Source organism: Oncorhynchus masou, chromosome 13 (assembly GCF_036934945.1).
Source record: "Oncorhynchus masou masou isolate Uvic2021 chromosome 13, UVic_Omas_1.1, whole genome shotgun sequence".
In the NCBI taxonomy this organism is placed as follows: domain Eukaryota; kingdom Metazoa; phylum Chordata; class Actinopteri; order Salmoniformes; family Salmonidae; genus Oncorhynchus; species Oncorhynchus masou.
In genome coordinates this window covers 89105748-89123854 of record NC_088224.1, presented here as the reverse complement: position 1 = coordinate 89123854, position 18107 = coordinate 89105748, and the positions used below count along the sequence as shown (strand labels likewise).

The window sequence follows — 18107 nt, the reverse complement described above, 5'->3', positions numbered from 1 at the left end:
CGACCAATCAGCTGCTTGAGGGATTTCAGGAAGCCATTTCCTGAAATAAACACATGCAAATACACAAACTACAACACAGAAACTGGGGAACGTAACACGCAATACGAAACATATCCCAGTCCACGTGATGGAAGCAGTCTTGCAGCGTGGAATCAGATTGGTCGTACCAGCGTTGAACAGACCTCAGCGTGGGAGCTTCTTGTTTTAGTTTCTGTCTGTAGGCAGGGATCAACAAAATGGGGTCGTGGTCAGCTTTTCCGAAAGGAGGGCGGGGCAGGGCCTTATATACGTCGCGGAAGTTAGAATGGCAATGATCCAAGGTTTTGCCAGCCCTGGTTGCGCAATCGATATGCTGATACAATTTAGGGAGTCTTGTTTTCAGATTAGCCTTGTTAAAATCCCCAGCTACAATGAATGCAGCCTCAGGATGTATGGATTCCAGTTTGCAAAGAGTCAAATAAAGTTTGTTCAGAGCCATTGATGTGTCTGCTTGGGGGGGAATATATACGGCTGTGATTATAATCGAAGAGAATTCCCTTGGTAGATAATGCGGTCGACACTTGATTGTGAGGAATTCTAAATCAGGTGAACAGAAGGATTTGAGTTCCTGTATGTTTTTTTGATCACACCACGTCTTGTTAGCCATAAGGCATACGCCCCCACCCCTCTTCTTACCAGAAAGATGTTTGTTTCTGTCGACGCGATGCGTGGAGAAACCAGCTGGCTGCACCGACTCCGATAGCGTCTCTCCAGTGAGCCATGTTTCCGTGAAGCAAAGAACGTTAGTCTCTGTCCCTCTGGAATCCCTTGCTCCCTAGCAAACACAGATGATTTATATTATATACACTACCGTTCAGAAGTCTGGTGTCACTTAGACTTTTCCTTGTTTTTGAAAGAAAAGCACTTTGTCAATTAAAATAACATCAAATTGATCAGAAATACAGTGTAGACATTGTTAATGTTGTGAATGACTATTATAGCTGGAAACGGCTGATTAAAAAAAATAAAGACTATCTACAGAGGCCCATTATAAGCAACGAGCTAATTGATCATTTGAAAACGCTTTTGCAATCATGTTAGCACAGCTGAAAACTGATTTAAATAACACTTTTTTTTGGTTACTACATGTTTACCTGTGTTTTTTCATAGTTTTGATGTCTTCACTATTATTCTACAATATAGAAAATAGCAAAAATAAAGAAAAAACATTGATTGAGTAGGTGTTCTAAAACTTTTGACCTGTGGTATACACGTCTACAGTTGAAGTTGGAAGTTTACATACACTGAGGTTGGAGTCATTAAAACTAGTTTTTCTACCACTCCACACATTTCTTGTTAACAAACTATATTTTTGGCAAATCGGTTAGGACATCTACTTGCATGACACAAGTCATTTTTACAAAAAATGTTTACACAGATTATTTCACTTATAATTCACTGTATCACAATTCCAGTTGGTCAGAAGTTTACATACACTAAGTTGACTGTGCCTTTAAACAGCTTGGAAAATTCCAGAAAACGATGTCATGGCTTTAGAAGCTTCTGATAGGCTAATTTACATCATTTGAGTCAATTGGAGGTGTAGCTGTGGATATATTTCAAGGCCTACCTTCAAGCTCAGTGCCGCTTTGCCTGACATGGGAAAATCAAAAGAAATCAGACCAGACCTCAGAAAAAAAATGTTGACCTCCAAGTCTGGTTCATCCTTGGGAGCAATTTCCAAATGCCTGTAGGTACCCCATTCATCTGTAAAAACAATAGTACGCAAGTATAAACACCATGGGACCACGCAGCCATCATACCGCTCAGGAAGGAGACGCGTTCTGTCTCCTAGAGATGAACGTACTTTGGTGCGAAAAGTGCAAATCAATCCCAGAACAACCAGACCTTGTGAAGATGCTGGAGGAAACAGGTACAAAAGTATCTATATCCACAGTAAAACGAGTCCTATATTGACATAACCTGAAAGGCCGCTCTGCAAGGAAGAAGCCACTGCTCAAAAACCGCCATAAAAAAGCCAGACTACGGTTTGCAACTGCACATGGGGACAAAGATCGTACTTTTTGGAGAAATGTCCTCTGGTCTGATTAAATAGAACTGTTTGGCCATAATGACCATCGTTATGTTTGGAGGAGAAAGGGGGATTCTTTGCAAGCCGCAGAACACCATTCCAACCATGAAGCACGGGGTGGAGGAGGGGCTGCAGGAGTGGCTGGTGCACTTCACAAAATAGATGGCATCTTGAGGAAAGAAAATTATGTGGATATATTGAAGCATCATCTCAAGACCTCAGTTAAGTTAAAGGTTGGTCGCAAATGGGTCTTCCAAATGGACATGACCCCAAGCATACTTCCAAAGTTGTGTCAAAATGGCTTAAGGACAACAAAGTCAAGGTATTGGAGTGGCCATCACAAAGCCCTGACCTCAATCCTATAGAAAATTTGTGGGCAGAACTGAAAAAGCGTGTGCGAGCAAGGAGGCCTACAAACCTGACTCGGTTCACCAGCTCTGTCAGGAGGATTGGGCCAAAATTCACCCAAGTTATTGTGGGAAGCTTGTGGAAGGCCACCCAAAACATTTGACCCAAGTAAAACAATTTAAAGACAATGCTACTAAATACTAACAGAGTGTATGTAAACTTCTGACCCACTGGGAATGTGATTAAATAAATAAATAAAACCTGAAATCATACTCTACTATTTTTCTGACATATCACATTCTTAAAATAAAGTGGTGATCCAAACTGACCTAAGACAGGGAATGTTTACTAGGATTAAATGTCAGAAATTGTGAAACTGAGTTTAAATGTATTTGGATAAGGTGTATGTTAATGTCTGACTTCAACTGTACATATATACATGTACACACACACACACACACACACACGCACACACACACACGCACGCATACACATCTTTAAAAAATATTTTTTCCTTCTATCCATGCTGTGTGTTTATTGACAGACAGGCCTTCATTTGTCCAACAGTGCCTGTTTTTGATTAACCAAAGGTTTTTCAACAGGCCACTGATACTCCAGAGGACCGTAACAACCCAGTTCTCCTCTACAACAACATGGAGCTGGGTGTTCTCAATGCTAACTTCAGCCTGGAGGTCGACACACATGTAAGAGACTGTGTGTGGATGTGTGCGTGCTGTGCGTGAGTTTTCTGCTCTGTTAACTCTGTCTGATGATGAATCCCTCCTCTCAGGTGTTTGACTGGAGTTACTTCACCAGGAAGATCATGGGGACGGTCGGCATCACTGTGCCTGACACGGAGAGGGTCATCAACTACGCACCTAACTACTTCAGACGGCTCAAACCTGTCCTGGCCAAGTACACCAAGAGGTGAGCACATTGACTCAACCCTGTCCTGGCCAAGTACACCAAGAGGTGAGCACATTGACTCAACCCTGTCCTGGCCAAGTACACCAAGAGGTGAGCACATTGACTCAACCCTGTCCTGGCCAAGTACACCAAGAGGTGAGCACATTGACTCAACCCTGTCCTGGCCAAGTACACCAAGAGGTGAGCACATTGACTCAACCCTGTCCTGGCCAAGTACACCAAGAGGTGAGCACATTGACTCAACCCTGTCCTGGCCAAGTACACCAAGAGGTGAGCACATTGACTCAACCCTGTCCTGGCCAAGTACACCAAGAGGTGAGCACATTGACTCAACCCTGTCCTGGCCAAGTACACCAAGAGGTGAGCACATTGACTCAACCCTGTCCTGGCCAAGTACACCAAGAGGTGAGCACATTGACTCAACCCTGTCCTGGCCAAGTACACCAAGAGGTGAGCACATTGACTCAACCCTGTCCTGGCCAAGTACACCAAGAGGTGAGCACATTGACTCAACCCTGTCCTGGCCAAGTACACCAAGAGGTGAGCACATTGACTCAGCCTTGTCCTGGCCAAGTACACAGAATTGTAAATTGATGATAAGCATCAGTTATTCAAACATTCTAGTCTAGTGCATTGTTGCTGTTGTTGTTTCCAGAGACCTGCAGAACTACATGGTGTGGCGTTTTGTCATGAACATGGTGGTGGGTTTGAGCAGACAGTACAGAGACACCAGGAAAGCCTTCCGCAAGGTACAGACACGCCATCTCCTCCTTTTACTCTCCCCTCCCGCCTTTCTCTCTACGCCTTCTTCTCTTCCTACATCTCACTATCTCTCTGTGTGTGATGTCATCAGTGTGAGCCATGCTGCGTTGTCCCCCTGCAGGCGTTGTACGGTACCACGTCGGAGGCGGCGGTGTGGCGGCAGTGTGCCATCTACGTCAACAACAATATGGACAACGCTGTTGGAAGGTTGTACGTAGAGGAGGCCTTCTCTGGGGAGAGCAAAGAACTGGTGAGGTTAACGAGGGGGTGGGGGGAGTGTGTGTGTGTTCCCCAGCCTTGTATGTTTTACGATACAGCAGCAGTGGGGTAGTGAATCTTTGTGTGTGCTGAGCAGTGGATATTACTAGTCTGTTCTGGTGCTGAGCTCCTCACACACTGCCCACTAATACCTGGATCCACTGTAACACCTGGATCCACTGTAACGCCTGGATCCACTGTAACGCCTGGAGCCGCTGTAACACCTGGAGCCGCTGTCCACTCTAACACCTGGAGCCGCTGTCCACTGTAACGCCTGGAGCCGCTGTCCACTGTAACGCCTGGAGCCGCTGTCCACTGTAACGCCTGGAGCCGCTGTCCACTGTAACGCCTGGAGCCGCTGTCCACTGTAACGCCTGGAGCCGCTGTCCACTGTAACGCCTGGAGCCGCTGTCCACTGTAACGCCTGGAGCCGCTGTCCACTGTAACGCCTGGAGCCGCTGTCCACTGTAACGCCTGGAGCCGCTGTCCACTGTAACGCCTGGAGCCGCTGTCCACTGTAACGCCTGGAGCCCCTGTAACACCTGGAGCATGTCACCTGAGTGTGTTTTAAATACCACCTGTGTGTGTAGAGGTATCTGATTGCATGGCTGCCCTTTTTAAATACCACCTGTGTGTGAACTGTCCGAATGATTCGCAGTGTGTGTTTACATGTATAAGCCTGTTCTGATCACCTGTTGGCTGACACAATAAGGTCTCATACCATTGAGTTTACTCTTACACAAATCATAATCCAAACACGCATATTAGCAATCAAACGTTCAGTCAGCCCCCTCATACATACCCAGCTATTTTAAACTCACGATGACAACGATAACATTTCAATGCTCACTTTAAAGCATTTCTTTCCTTAACATTCTGTAAGGAGACATCTATCACGTTCTGTTTCAGAGGAACCTGGTCTGAGATCCACTGGTGAAATGATCAGTACATGCTGATCTGTGTGTGTGTGTGTGTGTGTGTTAGATGGAAGAGATGATCTCTGTGATCCGCGAGGTGTTCATCAGTAACTTAGACCACCTAAGATGGATGGATGTCGAGACCAAGAAAGCTGCTGAGGAGAAGGTGAGACTCACCTGCCGATTTCCACCTGTTGAACACGGGCTGATCGTTTTACCTGTCTCTGTATTACCCGGCTGCCTCTCTGTTCTACCTGTCTCTGTATTACCCGGCTGCCTCTCTGTTCTACCTGTCTCTGTATTACCCGGCTGCCTCTCTGTTCTACCTGTCTCTGTATTACCCGGCTGCCTCTCTGTTCTACCTGTCTCTGTATTACCCGGCTGCCTCTCTCTTCTACCTGTCTCTGTATTACCCGGCTGCCTCTCTCTTCTACCTGTCTCTGTATTACCCGGCTGCCTCTCTGTTCTACCTGTCTCTGTATTACCCGGCTGCCTCTCTCTTCTACCTGTCTCTGTATTACCCGGCTGCCTCTCTCTTCTACCGGTCTCTGTATTACCCGGCTGCCTCTCTCTTCTACCTGTCTCTGTATTATGGCTGCCTCTCTCTTCTACCTGTCTCTGTATTACCCGGCTGCCTCTCTCTTCTACCTGTCTCTGTATTACCCGGCTGCCTCTCTCTTCTACCTGTCTCTGTATTACCCGGCTGCCTCTCTCTTCTACCTGTCTCTGTATTACCCGGTTGCCTCTCTCTTCTACCTGTCTCTGTATTACCCGGCTGCCTCTCTCTTCTACCTGTCTCTGTATTACCCGGCTGCCTCTCTCTTCTACCTGTCTCTGTATTACCCGGCTGCCTCTCTCTTCTACCTGTCTCTGTATTACCCGGCTGCCTCTCTCTTCTACCTGTCTCTGTATTACCCGGCTGCCTCTCTCTTCTACCTGTCTCTGTATTACCCGGCTGCCTCTCTCTTCTACCTGTCTCTGTATTACCCGGCTGCCTCTCTCTTCTACCTGTCTCTGTATTACCCGGCTGCCTCTCTCTTCTACCTGTCTCTGTATTACCCGGCTGCCTCTCTCTTCTACCTGTCTCTGTATTACCCGGCTGCCTCTCTCTTCTACCTGGCTCTGTATTACCCGGCTGCCTCTCTCTTCTACCTGGCTCTGTATTACCCGGCTGCCTCTCTCTTCTACCTGGCTCTGTATTACCCGGCTGCCTCTCTCTTCTACCTGGCTCTGTATTACCCGGCTGCCTCTCTGTTCTACCTGGCTCTGTATTACCCGGCTGCCTCTCTGTTCTACCTGTCTCTGTATTACCCGGCTGCCTCTCTGTTCTACCTGTCTCTGTATTACCCGGCTGCCTCTCTCTTCTACCTGTCTCTGTATTACCCGGCTTTCTCTCTGTATTACCCGGCTGCCTCTCTGTTTTACCTGTATTACCCGGCTGCCTCTCTGTTCTACCTGGCTCTGTATTACCCGGCTGCCTCTCTGTTCTACCTGGCTCTGTATTACCCGGCTGCCTCTCTGTTCTACCTGGCTCTGTATTACCCGGCTGCCTCTCTGTTCTACCTGTCTCTGTATTACCCGGCTGCCTCTCTCTTCTACCTGTCTCTGTATTACCCGGCTGCCTCTCTGTTCTACCTGTCTCTGTATTACCCGGCTGCCTCTCTCTTCTAACTGTCTCTGTATTACCCGGCTGCCTCTCTCTTCTACCTGTCTCTGTATTACCCGGCTGCCTCTCTCTTCTACCTGTCTCTGTATTACCCGGCTTTCTCACTGTATTACCCGGCTTTCTCTCTGTATTACCCGGCTGCCTCTCTGTTTTACCTGTATTACCCGGCTGCCTCTCTGTTCTACCTGGCTCTGTATTACCCGGCTGCCTCTCTGTTCTACCTGGCTCTGTATTACCCGGCTGCCTCTCTGTTCTACCTGGCTCTGTATTACCCGGCTGCCTCTCTGTTCTACCTGGCTCTGTATTACCCGGCTGCCTCTCTGTTCTACCTGGCTCTGTATTACCCGGCTGCCTCTCTGTTCTACCTCTATAGGCACAAGCTATCCGAGAGCGGATTGGCTACTCCAACAACATCAAGAATGACACCTACCTGAATAACGAGTATAGAAATGTGAGTGTTGAAAGATCATAATGCATTTCATCAGTGGATGTGATAGTGGACACAGGGTTCAAACTATCATATTTGCCATTGACAGCAATGTGTTTGTGTGTTGGTGTTAGTTGAGCTACAGTGCAGAGGAGTACTTTGAGAATATCCTCCAGAACCTGAACTACGTACAGAAGAAACGTCTGAGGAAGTTACGGGTCAAAGTCAACAAAGAAGAGTAAGATCCTCCCTTTCCAAAACTCATTGTCAGCGCTGGCTAAAACAGCAGCCACGGCGCTAAGATTAGAGTAGTTATGAACTTCTGTTTGAAAATTCATGGAAGAGTTCATAATTAATGTGAAACATCTTCCCGTCTCATCACCAGATGGGTAACGGGAGCAGCCATTGTCAATGCTTTCTACTCTTCAAGCAAAAACCAAATAGGTAAGAGTCCTCTCTACTGTCGCCTCCCGTCGCCTCTACTGTCGCCTCTACTGTCGCCTCCCGTCGCCTCTACTGCCGCCTCTGTCTCCTCCCGCCGCCTCTACTGTCTCCTCCCGTCGCCTCTACTGTCTCCTCCCGCCGCCTCTACTGTCTCCTCACATCATTTCTAATATGCGAGTTTCTCTCTCTCTCCTCCTATGCTCTCAGTGTTTCCAGCAGGCATCCTCCAGCCTCCGTTCTTCGGTAAAGGCCAGACCAAGTCTTTGAATTTTGGAGGTATCGGCATGGTGATCGGACATGAGATCACTCACGGGTTCGATGACAACGGTAAGAGGCTGTGCACATACAATTAGCTTCATAATAATTGACAGTCCTATTTGAAAGTGTCGTTTCATGACATGTGGACTAGCTGGTCAGCTGTCCGTAACAGTTTGTTTGTCCGGTTGCCAGGTCGTAACTACGATAAAGATGGTGACCTGAAGGAATGGTGGACGCCAAGCTCCACCCAGAACTTTGTGAATCTGTCCAAGTGCATTGTGGACCAGTATGGAAGCTTCTCCTGGGACCTGGCCAACGGACTGAATGTATGTTGTCCTCTCCTGTCCCTTTTCTCTGCATCTGTTTTTTCTTTTCTCCTCTCTTTTCCAGAAAATTTGCCACATGCGCCGAATACAACCGTACCATGAAATGTTTACTTACAAGCCCTTAACCAACAATGCAGTTCATGAAGTAGAGTTAAGACAATTTTTACTAAATAATCTAAAGTTAAAGTTACACGCAATAAAATAACAATAACGAGGCTATATACAGAGGGTACCGGTACAGAGTCAGTATGGAGGTTATATACAGAGGGTACCGGTACCGAGACAATGTGGAGGCTATATACAGGGGGTACCGGTACAGAGTCAGTGTGGAGGTTATATACAGAGGGTACCGGTACCGAGACAATGTGGCGGCTATATACACAGGGGGTACCGGTACCGAGTCAATGTGGAGGATATATATATATACACATATAGGGGGTACCGGTACAGAGATAATGTGGCGGCTATATACACAGGGGGTACCGGTACCGAGTCAATGTGGAGGATATATATATATATATATATATACACACACACACACACACACACACACACACACACACACACACACACACACACACACACACACACACACACACACACACACACACACACACACACACACACACACACACACACACACACACACACATATATATATATACACACATATATATACACACAGGGGGTACCGGTACAGAGATAATGAGGTGGCTATATATACAGGGGGTACCGGTACAGAGATAATGAGGTGGCTATATATACACAGGGGGTACCGGTACAGAGTCGATGCGAGGCTATATATACACAGGGGGTACCGGTACAGAGTCAATGCGGAGGCTATATATACAGGGGGTACCGGTACAGAGTCAATGCGGAGGCTATATATACAGGGGGTACCGGTACTGAGTCAATGCGGAGGCTATATATACAGGGAGTACCGGTACTGAGTCAATGCGGAGGCTATATATACATATACAGGGGGTACCGGTACAGAGATAATGTGAGGCTATATATACACAGGGGGTACCGGTACAGAGTCAATGCGGAGGCTATATATACAGGGGGTACCGGTACAATGTGAGGCTATATATACAGGGGGTACCGGTACTGAGTCAATGTGGAGGCTATATATACAGGGGGTACCGGTACTGAGTCAATGTGGAGGATATATATATACAGGGGGTACCGGTACTGAGTCAATGTGGAGGCTATATATATACAGGGGGTACCGGTACTGAGTCAATGTGGAGGCTATATATACATATACAGGGGGTACCGGTACAGAGATAATGTGAGGCTATATATACACAGGGGGTACCGGTACAGAGTCAATGCGGAGGCTATATATCATGGGTACCGGTACAATGTGAGGCTATATATACAGGGGGTACCGGTACTGAGTCAATGTGGAGGCTATATATACATATACAGGGGGTACCGGTACAATGTGAGGCTATATATACAGGGGGTACCGGTACAATGTGAGGCTATATATACAGGGGGTACCGGTACTGAGTCAATGTGAGGCTATATATACAGGGGGTACCGGTACTGAGTCAATGTGGAGGCTATATATACAGGGGGTACCGGTACTGAGTCAATGTGCGGTGGCACATGTGTGTCAATGTACATAGTCTGGGTGGTCATTTGACCCCCCCCCCCCCCTCTCCCCAATTTTTGTTCATTATCTATGCATAGTCACGTCACCCCTACCTACATGTACAAATGACCTCAACTAGCCTGTACCCCTGCACACTGACTCAGTACCGGTACCCCCTGTATATATATATCCTCCACATTGACTCAGTACCGGTACCCCCTGTATATATAGCCTCCACATTGACTCAGTACCGGTACCCCCTGTATATATATATCCTCCACATTGACTCTGTACCGGTACCCCCTGTATATATATATCCTCCACATTGACTCAGTACCGGTACCCCCTGTATATATATATCCTCCACATTGACTCTGTACCGGTACCCCCTGTATATATAGCCTCCACATTGACTCTGTACCGGTACCCCCTGTATATATATATCCTCCACATTGACTCTGTACCGGTACCCCCTGTATATATATATATCCTCCACATTGACTCTGTACCGGTACCCCCTGTATATATATATCCTCCACATTGACTCTGTACCGGTACCCCCTGTATATATAGCCTCCACATTGGCTCTGTACCGCTACCCCCTGTGTGTGTGTGTGTGTGTGTGTATATATATATATATATATAGCCTCATTTTATTGTATTATTTTTTTTTACTTTAGTTTATTTGGTAAATATTTTCTTAACTCTTGAACTTCACTGTTGGTGAAGGGCTTGTAAGTAAAGCATTTCACTTGTTGTATGCGGCGCATGTGACAAAGTTTGATTTGATACCCTCCAAAAAAATGCATGTCTTTGAGGTATGAGTTTTGGGTGTCTACTTTTGTACTGCTCCCCTAAAATGGGAGAACTATGTAAAAAATTACAGCACGTTTTGTAACGGTTTAGCCGATTATGGATGAAAATAGCCTCAAATTAAAGTTGACACTCTGCATTTAGTCTTTGTATCATTTAAAATCCAAAGTGCTGGAGTACAGAGCCAAAACGACAACAAATGTTTCAGACTGTATTGATCTTGATGTTTTTTGTAAGCAGCTCAATGGGAATAACACTCTGGGAGAGAATATTGCAGACAACGGCGGGATTCGCCAGTCGTACCAGGTAGGAATGCAGAAAGACAAAGATTTTACAGAAGGGGAAAAAACACAATCTGTGGGGAAAAAATAAAGGAATTTAAATACTTTCTGAAGGCACCATAGATAGGTACTTGAATAGCCTTTAATACTTTACATTAGATAGCCTTTAATACTTCAATAGCCTTTAATACTTCAATAGCCTTTAATACTTTACATTAGATACACGGGTACTTCAATAGCCTTTAATACTTTACATTAGATAGACGGGTACTTCAATAGCCTTTAATACTTTACATTAGATAGACGGGTACTTCAATAGCCTTTAATACTTCAATAGCCTTTAATACTTCAATAGCCTTTAATACTTTACATTAGATAGACAGGTACGTCAATAGCCTTTAATACTTCAATAGCCTTTAATACTTCAATAGCCTTTAATACTTCAATAGCCTTTAATACTTTACATTAGATAGACGGGTACTTCAATAGCCTTTAATACTTTACATTAGATAGACGGGTACTTGAATAGCCTTTAATACTTTACATTAGATAGACGGGTACTTGAATAGCCTTTAATACTTTACATTAGATAGACGGGTACTTTATTGGACTTTAATACTTTAAGATAGTTCATTAGATTTTACTTTACGATAGATAGACGCTGTCAACAGTTTTTATTCAACATTATTATAAAACATCAAATGTGCTTCTCCCTACTTCCACTGCAGCTGCAATGAATGAATGAGTAACCAAGTGTATCGATGAATGAGTAACCAAGTGTATCGATGAATGAATGAGTAACCAAGTGTATCGATGAATGAATGAGTAACCAAGTGTATCGATGAATGAATGAATGAATGAATGAATGAATGAGTAACCAAGTGTATCGATGAATGAATGAGTAACCAAGTGTATCGATGAATGAATGAATGAATGAGTAACCAAGTGTATCAATGAATGAATGAATGAATGAGTAACCAAGTGTATCAATGAATGAATGAATGAATGAGTAACCAAGTGTATCGATGAATGAATGAATGAGTAACCAAGTGTATCGATGAATGAATGAATGAGTAACCAAGTGTATCGATGAATGAATGAATGAGTAACCAAGTGTATCGATGAATGAATGAATGAGTAACCAAGTGTATCGATGAATGAATGAATGAGTAACCAAGTGTATCGATGAATGAGTAACCAAGTGTATCGATGAATGAGTAACCAAGTGTATCGATGAATGAATGAATGAATGAATGAATGAGTAACCAAGTGTATCGATGAATGAATGAATGAATGAGTAACCAAGTGTATCAATGAATGAATGAGTAACCAAGTGTATCAATGAATGAATGAATGAATGAGTAACCAAGTGTATCGATGAATGAATGAGTAACCAAGTGTATCGATGAATGAATGAATGAATGAATGAGTAACCAAGTGTATCGATGAATGAATGAATGAGTAACCAAGTGTATCGATGAATGAATGAATGAGTAACCAAGTGTATCAATGAATGAATGAATGAATGAGTAACCAAGTGTATGAATGAATGAATGAATGAATGAATGAATGAATGAATAACCAAGTGTATGAATGAATGAATGAATGAATAACCAAGTGTATGAATGAATGAATGAATGAATGAGTAACCAAGTGTATCAATGAATGAATGAGTAACCAAGTGTATCGATGAATGAATGAATGAGTAACCAAGTGTATCGATGAATGAATGAGTAACCAAGTGTATCGAATGAATGAATGAATGAATGAATGAGTAACCAAGTGTATCGATGAATGAATGAATGAGTAACCAAGTGTATCAATGAATGAATGAATGAGTAACCAAGTGTATCGATGAATGAATGAATGAATGAATGAGTAACCAAGTGTATGAATGAATGAATGAATGAGTAACCAAGTGTATGAATGAATGAATGAATGAATGAGTAACCAAGTGTATCGATGAATGAATGAATGAATGAGTAACCAAGTGTATCGATGAATGAATGAATGAGTAACCAAGTGTATCGATGAATGAATGAATGAATGGATGAATGAGTAACCAAGTGTATCGATGAATGAATGAATGAGTAACCAAGTGTATCGATGAATGAATAACCAGGTGTATCGATGAATGAATGAATGAATGAATGAATAACCAAGTGTATCGATGAATGAATGAATGAATGAATGAATAACCAAGTGTATCGATGAATGAATGAATGAATGAATAACCAAGTGTATCGATGAATGAATGAGTAACCAAGTGTATCGATGAATGAATGAGTAACCAAGTGTATCGATGAATGAATGAATGAGTAACCAAGTGTATCGATGAATGAATGAATGAGTAACCAAGTGTATCGATGAATGAATGAATGAATGAATAACCAAGTGTATCGATGAATGAATGAATGAATGAATAACCAAGTGTATCGATGAATGAATGAGTAACCAAGTGTATCGATGAATGAATGAGTAACCAAGTGTATCGATGAATGAATGAGTAACCAAGTGTATCGATGAATGAATGAGTAACCAAGTGTATCGATGAATGAATGAGTAACCAAGTGTATCGATCGATGAATGAATGAATGAGTAACCAAGTGTATCCAGCCGTGTTTGGGAATCACATAGGGCGGCGCACAATTGGCCCAGCTTTGTCCGGGTTTGGCCCGAGGTAGGCCGTCAAAGAATTTGTTCTTAACTGATTTGCCTAGTTAAATAAAACAATTTTAAATTCAGCGATGCATGGCCATCATATTTCTAATAGAAAGAATGTAGCCAGCTTCATTTCCTAATGTTTTGCTTATTGGTAATCTTGCATTTTACTGGAGAAAGGTAGGCTGGCTACAGTGAGAAAAGTAAACAGAAACAGTAGCTCCACATCAGTCAGAGTGCTGTCTGCTGATAGAATGATGGAGACCAGTAGCTCCACGTCAGTCAGTGCTGTCTGCTGATAGAATGATGGAGAACAGTAGCTCCACGTCAGTCAGTGCTGTCTACAGATAGAATGATGGAGACCAGTAGCTCCACGTCAGTCAGTACTGTCTGCTGATAGAATGATGGAGAACAGTAGCTCCACGTCAGTCAGTGCTGTCTACAGATAGAATGATGGAGACCAGTAGCTCCACGTCAGTCAGTACTGTCTGCTGATCCAGTAGCTCCACGATGCTGTCTACTGATATGATGGAGACCAGTAGCTCCACGTCAGTCAGTGCTGTCTGCTGATAGAATGATGGAGACCAGTAGCTCCACGTCAGAGTGCTGTCTACTGATAGAATGATGGAGAACAGTAGCTCCACGTCAGTCAGTGCTGTCTGCTGATAGAATGATGGAGACCAGTAGCTCCACGTCAGTCAGTGCTGTCTGCTGATAGAATGATGGAGACCAGTAGCTCCACGTCAGTCAGTGCTGTCTGCTGATAGAATGATGGAGACCAGTAGCTCCACGTCAGTCAGTGCTGTCTGCTGATAGAATGCCCATTTGTGAATTCTCATCCAAGTGGAGAAGTGCAACTGAAGAACTAAATGTGTCTGATGTTGAGCAGAAATTACAATAAGTATTTTTGATCTGCGTTTATAAAACGTAGCAAGAAATTGAAAATGCATAAGAAATATTTCTCCTGTGTGAAAAACGCACAATTCTGCATTTAATGTGACCCCTAAGTTTATCTTACTAGTTATCTAGTGGCTGAATTAATAAGGTGACAGGACATCATATTGTGTTGGCTTTCTGCCGTGTTTGAGAAGGTAAAGCCCTTTGGATGAGTTATCTGTACAGTTGCCACTGCTATCTTTTGATTTCTCCTATCTGTTCTCGGCTGGACTGCTCTTCCCCCCTCTTCTTTGAGCAGAGCAGGCAGACCCGTTGTCCCAGTGACTCCAGACTCCACACAGGTACAGCATGTACATATGCTGCTCCAGAGCCAGTACTGTTCTTCCTTCAGAAAAGCAAAACATTTATAAGTGAATGTCTACCGTTCACATTCACTTATAAATGTCCTAACTCACCAAAAATGATATTCGGTAGCTCCTACCTATACATGTATAACTTTATGAGCTGGATTGCCTGTCTTGGCAATTTGTTTATTTTTGTTTGCACTTGTTAGCATATTTAGCTATTACTTGTGCTGATTTTTGTTAACATTCTGATAATAGACGCCCAGTGGACTTTTTTGTGTGTTTCTTTTACGTCCCCTTGTGGACTACGCTGGCAATACCGTAAATCCCAGGATAAGAGCAGGACGGTGTGAAGATTTTAACATCTACATAGCACCCAACCCTACCTAAAACACAAGCCCAAATATACACTGGAGTTGCTAACCAAGATTCCTGAGTTAGTTTTGAATTAAATAAGCTTAAATCTATGGCAAGACTTGAAAATGCCTGTCTAGCAATGATCAACAACCAACTTGAGAGCTTGAAGAATAAATGTGCAAATATTGTACAATCCAGGTGTTCAAAGCTTTGAGATTTACCCAGAAAGGCACCCAGCTGTAATCGCTGCCAAAGATGATTCTATCAAGAATTGACACTGGTTTGAATCATTTATTTAATCCAGATATATTCGTTTTATTTTTCATAAATTTTTTTGTTAGAATTTGTCTTCCACTTTGACTTCACAGGGTATTTTGTGTAGATCGTTGACAAAAAAATACTATTTTAATCCCACTTTGCAACACAACAAACTTTGGAACAAGTTGAGTGTGAATGCTTTCTGAAGGCAATGTATTTGTAAAGTATTAAAGGCTAATAAAGTACCTGTCTTTCCTGAAGGCAAAGTGGCGTTGTTGATTTCAGGCCTATTGTACCCAGTAATACTGTAAGTGCGGCAGCTCAGAGGATGAGTGTAAAACAAGTCTCTGTTATATACACAGATGGAAGTGGGGTTGTAATGATTTCAGGCCAGAGAGAGGATGGAATGATTTCAGGCCAGAGAGAGGATGGAATGATGTAAGTGGTGGTGTTATGCTTTCAGGCCTACCTGAACTATGTGGAGAAGAATGGGAATGAGCCTCTCCTGCCTGGAATAAACCTCAACCATCAACAACTCTTCTTTCTCAACTTCGCTCAGGTCAGACTGGATGGATGGATAAGTGCATGGATGGATGGTTAAGGGGATGGATGTATAAGGGGAATAATGGATGTCACTCCCTATCACACTCCTGTCTCTTCCTCCAGGTGTGGTGTGGAACTCATCGGCCACAACATGCTGTCAACTCCATCAAAGTAGATGTACACAGTCCAGGGAAGTTCAGGTACGAACTCTCATTCCTCTCCTGTATCACTGCCACTTCCTCTTCCACTAACCCCATCTCTCCTCATATTTACTCTTTGTGGCCCTCTGTGTCTCTGGTTTACCTTAGTGTGATTTAGACCTGGGACACCAGGTGTGGGGGCTGCCTTGTCATTCTGGCCACTGATTACCATTTCCTGTTTCATGTTCAGGGTCCTGGGGTCCCTCCAGAACTTCCCTGAGTTTGCCAAGACATTCAACTGTCCCAAGAACAGCTACATGGTGCCTGACAGTATCTGCCGAGTCTGGTGATACGGTAGTCTTGACACTAGCCTACCCTGAGGCTGGTAGGGGGTGAGAGGTGGGCTTGTGTCCTCTCCCTTCCTAACCACCTCACCTTTCCCCCTGACTGTTAGAACATACCCCTGTTCCAGACTAGTGCTCTATGTTCCCTGCAGGGTGGACCAGGACTGCTACACTGACTGTAGTCCATTGAATCTGTTTGTGCTGTTCATAGCCAGCTCCCAGACTCTTCACCAGATCAGCAGGGTCACTGCTTTCCACGGGATACAGTCACATCAATTCGATCTTTTTTTTGTGTTCTACTCCTCTTTCCCCCCCCCCCCCCCCCCGCTGCATTTCAATCATGACAAATTATTTTTTTTGTATACAAAATGTGAGACTAATTTGAGCATCTTGAACAGACAAATATCCACTTATTCTAAACTGCAGCTCTGTTTGTCCAAAAATGCTATTTGTTTTACACTATGAGGTGGGCCTCAATATAAACCAAAAATATACTGTGTATAATCAATACATTATAGATGAATATACATTGACAGTAATCAATAGTCACACTTGGGGGGGATTCTATTTGATTGTATATTTAAGAAAATCACATTTTATTTTACTGAATATACACCAATGAGTATAACAAGAAATTCATTAATGTTTTTTCTGTCTATGTTAAATGTTTCTAAATGGATGCCAACTATTTGTCTATAAGCATTGAACCAAACACTTACGTTGTTGCCTTGGAATCAGTTGGGTGACTTCGCTGGTCAGGAATTGACATCAAAAACATATTGCTATTTTTATTTTACAGCAACAATGTGACCTTGATTCAAACTGCTCTGTCCAGCAGAGGAGGCTGGTGGGAGGAGCTATAGAAGGACGGTCTCATTACAGTGGCTGGAATGGAACCAATGGAATGGTACCAAACAAATGGAACCAATGCGTTTCACTCAGTTTCTTTTAATTCCATTCCAACCGTTACAATGAGCCCGTCCTCTTATAGGTACTTCCACCAGCCTCCTCTGGTGTTCAGTATGGGTGTGTTTTTGTCTTTTTGATGTGTGTTTTTTTTTATCCGGATGTAACCACTACATTTTTCAACAAACTGATGAAGCCTTGCATGAACCATGGTGCTACTGCTGTTGTATGTGTGTGTGGGGGGGCTGAGGAAGTCAGGTTTGTAGCTGGACCCCCCTCCCCCACACACTGTTTACGCCAAAGATTTTTAAGTCTGAAATATTTTCCTGACTTAAAAATGTGCCACAAATAACCTCTTCTTTCTCCCTCTCTTTATAATTGTTTTCACACACAGACACGGGAAACAAAACATGTTGTCCTTGTTGAATTTCAGCATTATCACAGTGTCTTTAAGGTACAGAAGTAACTAAGTGTTAAGTTTTTGTCTCTTTATTCCTTTCTGGGAGAAGCAGATTTAATATTTGCGCCTGTTAAGGTGTTTAAGTCCTGGTTTGAA

General features: G+C 43.5%; 1 protein-coding gene across 2 annotated transcripts in view; it reads left to right on the top strand.

Moving 5' to 3' along the window:
* LOC135553189 (neprilysin-like) overlaps positions 1-17834 on the top strand; it is a 57284-nt gene extending 39450 nt beyond the window's left edge. For both annotated transcript variants that reach the window (XM_064985358.1, XM_064985357.1), the window contains exons 10-23: positions 3022-3123; positions 3210-3346; positions 4002-4095; positions 4230-4358; positions 5351-5449; positions 7323-7400; positions 7511-7614; positions 7762-7820; positions 8028-8147; positions 8271-8404; positions 11061-11126; positions 16082-16177; positions 16285-16361; positions 16552-17834. In XM_064985358.1, coding sequence (XP_064841430.1) covers positions 3022-3123; positions 3210-3346; positions 4002-4095; positions 4230-4358; positions 5351-5449; positions 7323-7400; positions 7511-7614; positions 7762-7820; positions 8028-8147; positions 8271-8404; positions 11061-11126; positions 16082-16177; positions 16285-16361; positions 16552-16651 — 1395 coding nt within the window. In that variant the 3' untranslated portion in view covers positions 16652-17834. The remainder of the gene's footprint in view (positions 1-3021; positions 3124-3209; positions 3347-4001; positions 4096-4229; positions 4359-5350; positions 5450-7322; positions 7401-7510; positions 7615-7761; positions 7821-8027; positions 8148-8270; positions 8405-11060; positions 11127-16081; positions 16178-16284; positions 16362-16551) is intronic.
* Positions 17835-18107: the final 273 nt, after the last annotated feature.